Source organism: Rhinichthys klamathensis, unplaced genomic scaffold (assembly GCF_029890125.1).
Source record: "Rhinichthys klamathensis goyatoka isolate OS25496 unplaced genomic scaffold, OSU_Roscu_1.1 h1tg000186l_1, whole genome shotgun sequence".
NCBI classification, from domain to species: Eukaryota; Metazoa; Chordata; class Actinopteri; order Cypriniformes; family Leuciscidae; genus Rhinichthys; species Rhinichthys klamathensis.
Window position 1 is genome coordinate 2,112,105 of NW_026606714.1, and position 12,519 is coordinate 2,124,623.

The 12,519-nt window shown below is 37.5% G+C and overlaps 2 protein-coding genes across 3 annotated transcripts in view; one reads left to right on the plus strand and one right to left on the minus strand.

The window, feature by feature from the left end:
- Positions 1-12,519, plus strand: part of tdo2a (tryptophan 2,3-dioxygenase a) — a 263,007-nt gene that overhangs the window by 29,749 nt on the left and 220,739 nt on the right. The gene's annotated exons all lie outside the window — the stretch shown is intronic.
- Positions 1-12,519, minus strand: part of rnf130 (ring finger protein 130) — a 51,310-nt gene that overhangs the window by 15,471 nt on the left and 23,320 nt on the right. For both annotated transcript variants that reach the window (XM_056261862.1, XM_056261863.1), the window contains exons 4-5: positions 4,832-5,082; positions 1,022-1,093 (exon numbers count right to left, since the gene is read on the minus strand). In XM_056261862.1, coding sequence (XP_056117837.1) covers positions 1,022-1,093; positions 4,832-5,082 — 323 coding nt within the window. The remainder of the gene's footprint in view (positions 1-1,021; positions 1,094-4,831; positions 5,083-12,519) is intronic.

Genomic DNA, 12,519 nt, shown 5'->3' on the forward strand with positions numbered 1-12,519 from the left:
GAGGTAGAGGAAGACTGACAGACGTTCTCTCACTCAATCTCTACTGAGCATGACCTCTCAGATGAAAGGTTTCAATTTCTTGCAGCACTTCTCCAAGGCCACTGATGTTTTATTCATAGGTGATGTTAGCTGACCTTGACTGGGCTATGATATGCACTGACTGGCACGGCTCCACCCCTTCTCCAAACCTAACAGTTGTGAAGTCTCACGGCCCTGACTCGCTCACCTGACAGTCATTCACCTTTACACGGGTCAATGTCTCTTTGGACTGTGGTACAATCAGCAAGATTACTTGCTGAGATGAACCTAACCGGTCAACCACCAATATTAAACGGCCAATTATTGATTAAATTAAGAGCAATCAGTCATAAATATAAAAGAACCAATACTATCAACCAAAGGTTTATGACGCATAATATTATGCAAGCGATGATGCATTTACTGTGCTTTAGTTTTTGTTATCCCTAGTCACATTACATAAAAGCAGTGCTGTTTGTTTGGATGTAAACTGAAACATGGATTTCAACAGTTTAACCTGTTCTGAGTTTGCCTTTTCTGATGTAATAATAGTGATCAGATGCATATCATCATCCAGCAATTTCCAGGCGTCGTGTTCTGTTTATGCTCTTCAGACGTCTGCTTTTAAACAGCATGCACTCTGGACTGTAATGTATGGGTTGTTGCTAGACTGCAAGACTGGTGGGAGAAACTTGGACTTTAACTTCCACTTAAAGTAAATGTGGTTGTAACTACTTGTATTTTTCACGAATTCATTTAGTTCTCGAATGCAGCTGTAAATAACCAAGATGTGTGCGTAAAGAATGTGACTAAGCACTTGGAAGAAGAGTGGCAACCATATTTAGCTGTAGTGTGTACGTGTCCAGTGAGTCGTTTTTCGAGTATGGAGATGCATTATGAATGGAGAATTACACAAACTGTTCCATAACAGGAAACGGTTCCATAACAGGCATGGACATGAGCCTGAGAAAAATAAACAAGCAATGACATCAAAAGACCTCACCTTGTCCCCTCTTTTTACTGTCCTGGTAGTCAGCTTGCTAATGGCCTTCTTGGCAGCATCTCCCAGCCGTCGCTATAGTAACAAAGGACGAGAGGAGAGAGTAAGTCAAATAATTTTAGATTCGCAGCTTGATTTAACGAAACAGGAAATTAAAATGACTAAAAAGAGTTAGGGAATAAAAGACTCAAGAACAGCAGAAAAAAAATATTACATTTCAGATTTTGATAAACAAGGTAGGGGTAAATAATAATGAGGAGAAAGCATTAGCGATATTATTTGTGATAAAAGCAACATATCTGAGTGTCTATCAGGATTGTATTAAGCAAGGCAGAGTTAGCGAAAGGCATGCCAGAGACGGCCATAAATAAAAGACTAAGTGCAGCTTGTGATAGGCAGTTCATTGTCTGTGTGTGTTTATAAGTGTATGTTCTGAGATGTCCTCAGTCTTCATTCTGCCAGTTTATTGCTAAATAAACAGCTCTGGCATTTTCTGTAAACTGTCGACAGTAAATCACTAAGGACCAACCAGGGCCCAAAGGATTAGCGCTAACTAAACCGTTTGTGTGTGCTATATTTGCAAAGGCCTCAAAATGTTCTCACAAATACAGACATAAACAAACCACTTAAAATTGACTCATCATGAGGATGGTCTTCACAAGTACGGTTCATAAAATGGCCAAATTATGTTTTAATTAAAGTTTAAAAATGCCAAAGGGGTTAGGGTCAGTCTGCACTAATTATAATTAGCTCAATTAAAGAACAAGTCAAAGATGTGTTTGCAATTACATTTATGCTAAATTCAAAACACTAAAATGACCTGCTAATCAGCTAAATACATTTACACTACCTTTCAAAAGTTTGGGGTCGTTACATTTTTTTTCTGATATTTTTGAAAGAAATCTATTTTGCTCACCAAAGATGCATTTATTTAAAGGTGGGGTATGTGATTTTCTTTTTTGACCATTTTTTCGAAATCACTTGAAATCCTATTCCTAACCCACTTACAGCCACTGAGTTAGAAGCACTGAAATGAAAATTAAGCAATTTAATAATCTGTGGAACGGGCAGGACTCGAAAAACTCCAGCCAATCATTTCCAAGACCACCTAGAATCATTGGACAGTCGGTGCGTCAATCAAACGGTCGTACCATACCCCCCACCTCCCATCCCCCTCACGCTCGTGTGTCCCCTTCGTGCGCATACTCAAAGCTAAGTGCAAGTCGCACCGGTACAGAGAGAGAGAGAGAGAGTAAGTGCAATCTCGCGCATCTGAGTTTTGCAGATGCATGATTGCGCGTCCATGTTATTCGAATGGATGGAGTCAGGGCCAGCGTTGGAGGAAAGAAGGTAGGACCTTTTGAGTTGTGTATTTTCAAAATCTGCTGCCCGTTTTGCAAATCCCATACCCTACCTTTAATATTGTGAAATATTATTACAATAACCATTTTCTATTTGAATATATTTTCAAATGTAATTTTTTCCTGTGATGGCAAAATATTCACATGAAGAGCACATGTGTTTTTCATGATCACATGATCCTTCAGAATTCATTCTAATATGCTGATTAGGGCGAAAGGAACATTTCTTCTTATTATCAATGTTGAAACCAGTTGTTCTGTTTAATATTTTGTTTTTAGTTTTAATTCTACAATTATTAGATGAATAGAAGGTTAAGCATTTATTTGAAATAGAAAAGTTTTATAATATTATAAATGTCTTTTACTGTCACTTTTAGTCAATGTATAGCATTCATGCTGAATAAAAGTATTAATTCATTTTTTAAAAATGTTTCTGCCCTCCAACTTTTGAACAGCAGTGTACTGTAATTTTACATCAAAATGCTAATAACTATCATAAGTCAGCTTAAAGGGATAGTTCACTTTGAAATAAATTTTTGGTATGTTTTAGCTTACCTCAAGGGCATCCAAGATGTAGGTGTCTTTGTTTCCGCAGTAGTTTCAATTTTGATATTTTTAGGTCAAACCGTTCTTGTCTGTCAGTCATATAATGCAGGTCTATGGTAACTTCCTCAAAGAGCATGCACAGAGAAGTCCAAATTAAACATGATTTAATGACTCGTAAATGTAAGTACACATTGATGGCCTAAGACACGAAACGAGCAGTTTCTGTGAGAAAACGTACAGTATTTATATCGTTTTTACCTCTTGTAATGCACAGACCGAAGCGCCCGCGCCCTCAGATCACTTGGACGTGGCTGTGATTACAAGAGGTAAAAAACGATATAAATACTGTTCGTTTTCTCACACAAACCGCTCGTGTCTTAGGCCATAAATGTGTACTTACATTTCCGAGTAATTAAATCATGTTTAATTTGGACTTCTCTGTGCATGGTCTTTGAGGTGGTGACCATAGACCTGCATTATATGACTGACAGACAAGAACGGTTTGCCCTAAAAATATCAAAATTGAAACTACTGCCGAAACAAAGACACCTACATCTTGGATGCCCTTGAGGTAAGCTAAAACATACCAAAAATTAATTTCAAAGTGAACTATCCCTTTAATACACAACAAAACTATGTTTACATTAGATTTTGAAATTGTCTTATTTTTTTTATTTTTTTTTTTCATCATATCATTAAAGGAGCCGTATGTAAGATTGTGGCCAAAACTGGTACTGCAATCACTGTCAAATGACTGTAGAGCGGTGTATCCCCTCCCCCTCCCCCCTGACTCAAGGTTGCCAGATAGACTGCAGGATCCAGCAGGAACGTAGGCTGCTACAAGACGTGGTAACTAGAGCAGAGCTGGCAACCCGGATGCAGCAACACTACTGACTTCGTGATTGGTAGATAGGTGGAGGGTGGAGCATCAGACCAAAACACAACATGACAACATCAACATCAGTTGAGGGCTGCAACTTCACTTTTTAAATGACAATATCCTGGCCGGACTACTGTTGTCAGTGATATAAGTATTTGTAGTGAACATGATTTCTTAATGTCTAGTGACATATCAGGGCCATTTTATGATTAATTGAAATAAATTTCTTACATACAGCTCCTTTAACATGTATTTACAAAACATTTGCACAATGAATAAGCCATAATCATGTGTTCAGAGCAAACTTTTCCATTTCCCCTATATAATCAATGCAGTTTAAGTAACCATAAACATTGTCAAGTTATTAAGCATAATCTGTACAAGGCCTTGCATGTAAATGCACTGTTTTTACTTAACTCCTCTACAGTATAAACAATACATTTTATAATGTAATGTGTATTGTGTAGAGATCTCTTTGCATTTATTGTAACTGTGTCTACTTTTTCAAATCTAGGTGGTGACTAAGAGATTCAGATTTTACATATTTCAACTTATATATATATATATATATATATATATATATATATATATATATATATATATATATATATATATATATATATATATATATATATATATATATATATATATATATATATATATATATATATATATATATATATATATATATATATATAAATAAAATGAATACCAGCAGCTGTTATTACCACATTATTATAACCTGTTTATGTCAGTAGTGAATTCAGAGGTCTGGTAAAAGCAAAAGGGCAGTGAGACAAATACTACAGTGGAGAAATAAGGTCGGTCACACACACACTGAGCTAGGAAGGATGGGCCATTTACTACTATCTTTGAGCACATGGGAAGTTCTTGAAGGTCAGATAAGCCTGTTAAATATCAGGGGGGCCTTTGAAAGAAAAATCTGGCAAGGTTTTAGCTGCAAGCTTGATGGTGAGACTGGGTTTGTGTGTGTTTTGTTCAAAGGAACTGTGTGTTGTTTAAGACCTGACTGCGGTCCCTTGCGCTGGTGTCTCTGATCTTCTGGATGAAGTAGAATATTAGCCAAGCAGACGAGATAATCATCAGTACAATGAAGGAGATGGAGACGAACACCAAGGAGCCGCGGTTGATGTTTTTAGGCAGCCCTCGTGACCCCACCATCACGGAGACCAGCACAGTCTGGTTCTTCTCCAGGAATCCCAGAATTTCCTTTCCAAAGGACTCAGTAATCATCACTGCCACTATGTCTCCAGTGCCTTTGGAGAAAGAACTTATATAAGAACATTTTGTGATAAAAAAAAAAGAAAAAAAAGAAGATGATACAAATATACAAGGCTCCATTCAAACATAACATTTTACAAGAAAGATACACAATCCATTCCAGGTTGCACCAGATTTATTTATTATTATTTTGTTATCTTTTCAGAGCATATCAAAACATCTCACACAGATGCACTGATCTTGTCCAATTCAGTGTAATGCTCCTGGTCTGACCTATTAAACATTCACACAAATGGCACAGTAATCATGCCAACAGAAAATGAGGACAAACAAACACTTCGTCAGTTCGTTCGTTCGTCCGTCCATCCCCCCCCCCCCCCAATCTGGAGCTTAGGCCATTCCACAGATATAATTCAGGCCCTCAGGCTTAGCAATAATAAGGTTAGAACAGTACGAATGGAAACCTATTGCAGACCTGCCCTAGTCAGTGATCTAATCTCACCATATTCTGCACTTGAACTGCCCCATAACAAATGCGATGACATATAGCATCACATAACTATTACGATGATAGAATATGTTTAGGCAAACGTGACAAGACAGTATGTTATTTTTTTTACCATAGCCTGATGGCACAAACTTGAAATACAAACTATTTTGAGAGATAGTTAGAGAGATTTGTGAGATAGACAGACTGTAGCAACATGTTTTTGAAGGAACCACATGGAGCTGTTGTTTCTTAAAGCATTAAGATGAAAGCATAGTGAAACAAATCTCATAATTCCTAAAAGCTTGGCAGAGGTTGGCAACTTTATTTGTGCTAAATATGAGAATGTATATAATTAAATTGATTTCTGGGTCACTTATTAAATGCAAGCAAATTTGAGATATTGACTGCAGGGTTCCAGACTGCGACCATTTTTTGAGAATGTGCGAGTTAAAATTTTAGAACGCCGTTGTATCAGCAGCTGCTGCAGACCGTATGTTCAAAATGAACGAGTACATCATGAATCCATTTTCCAAACCGTGTTTTTGACTTATCCTGAATCACTACGGTACGCCTATAATAAGTGTTTATATTCTGACTATTTTATCCCGGGGTTGGCTCGGCTGCGGAGTTGCCCAGTGCCTGCGTGACTCGCCATAGACATTAACGGAGAGAAGTAGCTCCGGCTACAATGTTCTTCCGCAAGACACTTGCAGTTTATTTATTAACGAACGTACACATCACGCTCATTGCACACTGATGGAGAAACGTGCCAATTAGGAATTAAGTCATAATAAGTGTAAGTTAAATGTACAGTGTACGACATGTAAAAAAGACAAGAGGCTAACAATGTCAAGATCAATATTTGTGTAGCCTGCCTGACACGGTATTTTCACACTGCATCTGTTCCAGGAGCGGTGCGTAGCAGTGCAGAGATCGTTTACACACCGAGTCTATTTTTTGCTGTGCTGCACGCGCTGAATTAAAGTGACAGCGCATAGTTCGTGGTCAAAATGAGCACAAATTGACATGACAATGAATCTCACCATAAATGCATTTAATTAAATACTACTATTTTTCACAGTCATCTTTTTACTTTTAACTTTTTAATAGTTTTTTTGAGAATATTTTGATTTGATAGTTAAAAGATTAAAACATTTTGCTAACATGAGGTCTTGTGTCACTGATTAATCCCATGGTATGTAAAAAAAAAAAAGAAAAAAAAAAGGTGCGACCAAATCATATGCTGCTGCGACCAACTGAGAAAGTTGGAAAAGTTAGTCTGGAGCCCTGTATTGACCACAAACGATGCATTTGGACAATGTGTCTCATTCACTTATATTTGCATGGATTTTTTTGTATTTGTATGCACAGGAAAACTTACTCACATTACTCCGCCTAATTCACAACACGTTCGTACGCACATGAATTTGTTCTTAACATTGTTCTGATGTTAGTGAATTTGGAGTATTCTCATTGAGCGGCTGCGTGCACAAGGTTAGTTATTTGCACAAAACTCGCCCAAACCATCTCTATATCATTATTTCATTACAGCCTTTCGTAACTATCGTCAAACTTGCCACTGTTTGCAGACGTGCTCTCGCCCGATCCTCGAGCAATGCAAAGAGTGCCATTCTCACAATAAACACCTTTTATACAGACCTCTCATTAGCCAGCTGTACACACATATATCTGAAGCTATAACGCAGCTTTTCTTACTTTTAAGAAAAATATGATAAAATGTATTTAAGATGAAATTAAATTGTATAATTGTATAATTTTATATATGGATTATATAGTACAATTAATGCAACATACTTCAATATAATTACAGTCAGTGATGGTGAACGGGGTCATTCATTACAAAGTACCCACCCATATCAACTGCGAACCCAACTTATGCTATTTATTTATGAAAAAAAAAAAGTATCACAGTCAGGACAGATCACAAAACAGTGAAAAATCCATAAATTTATATATAAAAAGTTACTGAGTGACTGATTTGAAAAGTTAGTATTAAAATGAACAGCAAAGTAACACATTTTAGAAAAAGTGGCAGGTCTATTATTTTGCATTTACACTCCAAGACTTAATGCACAGATCGTTTGACATACATCATCATATTTGTTTCATCCATTGCTATGGTTATCACTGTCTCAATCGGATTCAATCCCGCTTAAATACGGTTGTCAATCCAGAAACTTTGCAATGTGTAGCAGCATGAAAAACATATTATACACAGAAAGAAGGCAAAGATTGTTGTCATTACAATCACCGAAGCTGTCTAATACTTCAGTTCAACGTGATATACACAAGCTGCACTCTTGCCAAAACTCCCCTTATAATCAATGAAGCCGTCTACGCTGTGCAATGTATTACTTATTGACACCGTGTTTATACTTTGTTGGCTATAATGAAAGGATTCGCGAGCATGCAGATTCTGACTAACAAACACATTTGATTGGCCAGAGTTCACATGCTCAACAGATATGTCTGTGATTGATTACAAAACTCAACACTGCAAAAACACATCGTAAATAGAAACCTTTGATGATTCACAGAGCAATTACACGTAGACTCACGGGAGCGTGTTAAAGCAGACTGCTGTCATCAGGTATCGGTACTGCAGAATGGCAGATATCGTCACAATAAATGATCAAATAAATCTTTGGCCAGACAAAAATTCCTTTTGGCGTCCGTCAAAATATTTTGAATGCAGGAAAACCCCCGCAAAGGGGATCATTAAAAAAACAAATACTAATGCTGTCATTAAAACAAATACTAATACATTCTGAAATCAAAATGTTTCAATTCAACTTTTCACTAATAAAACATTATTCAATTATTAACTGAATGTTATTTATTAAAATAGAATTAGAATAGAATAGAATTAGAAATGAAAGCAAAACAGAAGCATTTTTTTTTACTAGTGGCCGGACTTTTGGACTGACTTTTCAGTAAATCTAGAATAAAACCACTGTTTTATAATAAACATTTGGAACAACAATCCATTTAATCCATATAATACACATTTTAGTATTATATAAGCCACCCTGCTTTCTACTTATATGTGTCCAATAACAAACAATGCTTAATACTACTTACCTAAAATAAATACTCTGCAAATAATAAATGTTCACTAAATCCAGTTTATTAAGAGTTCTAGTGGATTAATATTTAACTGTAGTATAAGGCCAAAGGGTGAACAGGCATGCATTTGCTATGGAAGCAATCAAGGGTACATTATCCCTAGTGTATAAAAACGGCTGCATCTTACAGCCAAATCCTGAATGTCTTAAGAGTGTGAGAAAGGAGTCTGGATGTCAGAGAATGTCCGTGTGAATGTGGCTGCTTGTGTGTGTGACATTATGTGCGTTATCTTGCATAAACAAACGTTTACTTATGCGGTCTACCTGTTGGTGTGATTTTGTATAGATTTTTGAACACATTGGTGTATGTGAGCGCTTGTATGTGTTTGTAAGCATGTGAGAATGAGACATGACTGGCATGCTGCCTGGCTCAGAAGGCAGTTTGTCAGCAGTAAAGATGATGTCTAGGGCAGGACAGGGACAATTTGCTCTAGCAGTGACTGATAGAAAAGCTCCGATCCACTTCAAGGCCATTTTTTTCCATAAATGGCATACAAACCAACAGATGTATATCATTATACATAACTCACTTCCACAGGCACAGTCTGTTAGACATAGTACTTACAGTATTATCAAACTAAATATGATAAGCTATAATAATAATAATAATATCATTATCAGATATGATTCCCATAGAATCAGCCAAAGATTAAAGCTGTAGTCCGTAGCTTTTTTGGGGTTACAAATTATCCAAAATACATATTTGAAAAAATACATAACCAGCCAGTGTTCAAAACTATCTGCTGGCCGTAGCTCGATTCAAAGCGGTAAGCTTGTAATAATGTTTTTAATTCCAGTGGTACTGGTGGATTTCCTTGGGAGATTCGAGCTTGTCGATTGTCATTACGTCACATCTGTACACATAAAGAAGGAGTCTCGGCTAGTAGGCTATATTGCGTGTGAGGATGTTGGAGGTGGAGATTTATAGCCTTTTCTCACAGCACTTGATATAATTAAACTTATTAATTTGATGGCGGTGACAACTGGAGATTCACCCACTGTAAAATACAAAAGACTTCGTTCGGACTTCGGAGTGGCTTACGTTATAGAAAAAAAGAGACTGCAACCGGACCCATGCGAAAACAAGGATAAAAATCGGAAGGACATTACATGTAGTCACGCAATGCTGACGTTGGTTGTTAACATTAACAATTTGAGAACAAAGTATAATTTGCACGGTTTTGCGTGATATGATAAGGCCATCCTTAAAAATATTCTTGTTTGCCGTAACCCGACCGACCCTGTCAAATTAGGACCGACCCAATTATAATTTTTTTTTCCCTTTTAGTCCGACCGACTTGCCGGTTGTAAACTTGCATTAAGACCGACCGATTTTTTTTACTCTTCAAACAACTAATACAAATGCAATAAAATAATATAAATTATATTATAGTAAGTATTGTGAATATAAATTGCGTAGGCTACGTTCTTTCTTTTAAAAAAAAACCCCTGGCGTCATCTATGATTGATGATTATGTTTACACCATTGGTTTACGCATGTCACACTATGGGCCCTTACATAGTCAACGCATCGGTACGCATACGCGTGCGCAAGGCTACACATTGCTACGCTTCGGCCGCCATTATGCGTCGATGCGTCGCCAAATGTGTCATCCTAGTTTTTGATACGCGACGCGCCGATGGACGCAATACTATGCGTTGTCGGTGGGGGCGACATTGCAAGTAACGTACATAAAAAGGTATATTATTATGTTTACAGAAGAAGAAGATTTGAATACAATGGCGGGCGAAGAGGAAAAGTTATATCAGCAATATATGCACTCCTCTTCAGTTGCCATTTTGATTTGAGTATCACGTGACCTGACTCTAGACTCTACTACCCCCTGTTGCGCGATCGGTGTATTGCATTTCACGCATCGCCGGTGACGCTTGCGTCTGCTTACGTACTATGAAAAGGAGCGTGTAGCTCGCGTCGCTTGCTCGCGTTGACTATGTAACGGCCCTATATCCTGTGCGTTCGCTTCGTTTCATTCACTGTCAATGGTTCGCGCTTGCGGCTGCTTGTGAAATACGTCTGTATGAGCCTACATTTAGTCGCTCATTATTCGAAATTCTTAATGGTCAAATAGGGAATAGGAGAATAGGGAATCGATGTTATAACGGCCTTTTCTCGGAGCGCGTCCAGCTCGTCACGGTCACGATATGGCCCCCGCGAACGCACGTCACACAGCAACTGCAGGCTCTGACAAACAAACATACATAAGTATGGGAAGCCAAACACACCGAAACTGGGACGAAACGGCGCGGTGTTACAGAGTTCGCGCTGCGCTGACATCTAATCTGCGCGGCTCAATGAACCAAGACGCGCGAGTCGCGACAGACTCGACAGAGGAAGGAGGAAGTGTTTGCTTGCGCCACCCAATGGTCAGCGCGGCGCAAACTAATCTCACCAGCGCCGCGCTGACCAATAAAACAGCACATCCCATACCGAAATGTACTAAATTGCACTAAAGAAAATCGACCATTCCATAATATGTCAGGACTACTTAATAGGCCTATAGTTTCTACAATGCGCCTAGCCATTTGACTTCACTGATTTCCGTTAATAATAGCAGAGGTTTATGGGTCAAAATGTAAACGAATGGTGTAGGGCTGCAACTAACGATTATTTTGATAATCGATTAATCGGACGATTATTTTTTCGATTAATCGATTAATCGGATAAAAAATTCAATTAGATTTTTTTTATTATGACTAAATAAAACCCAGTTACACTTTATTTTAAGGTGTCCTTGTTACAGTGTAATTATATATTTAAGTACAGAGTAATATTAAGTAACTACATGTACTTACTATAGGAATAGGGTAGGATTAGGTTGAGGGTTAGTTGCATGTAATTATGCATGATAATTTACTGTTATTACTACAGTAAGTACATGTAACATATGTAACAAGGACACCGTAAAATAAAGTGTTACCTAAAACCCTAAATTAGGATATTTATGTGTAAAAGTGTACTTTAAAAAGTGCAAAAGCCACACATTGAGTTTTACAAATATCAATATTTGCATTGTTTTTAATGCTAATTGCTGATGGCAAGTTGACAACCATGATTAATGTAAAAAAAAAAAACACATTTATATCCAACATATTGTTTTAACACAATTTTTGTTAAAACAAATTTACAGACATGTTGTTCAGATGTGAAGATATAAACTAAAAACATCTCAAATATATAATTCATTTAATTTTTATTTAAAATTAATTGAATTATAAGGATAATTTGTAAAAATAAATATAGAAAGACTGAAAACAAGCGTGTGAACAGAGCCGCAGTAGATCGCGTTTGAAAAACAATTAAAACTTAATAGTAGACAAATGCTATATAAAGAGAGCGGAGTGGAGGTACGCAGCAAGCTAACAGGCTTGATTAAAAAGACAGGAAAAATGATGCATTAGTGCACAAACATTCGCTGAAAACCACTGAGTACAGTGACTAAAAAACAATAATTTACTGCTGCTGTTATTAACTGCCTTTATATTTAGTGCTTCGCTTTGTAAAGACGTTTGTAGTAAGTTTTAATTTAATATTTCTGCGGTAGCACTTTTTTAATCCATCACTTATGTTGCGAGCGAACTGATTGCGCAACCTGATGCTCGAGACGCAAAATACAGACATCCCAAGTCTCCCAGAAGTTCTGGAAGTCACCCGCATATTGATAGCGGCTCGCAAATTAGTTCAAACTCCCGGGATTTGAGCACGCAAGCAAGAGCGCGCATGCGAGACAGAAGAGACTGTGCTCCAAACCGTGTAGCGCGAGCGCGCGGCAGAGCAACGGAGGGAGAGAGACCTTGCGTGTGTGCCTCATGAAGCG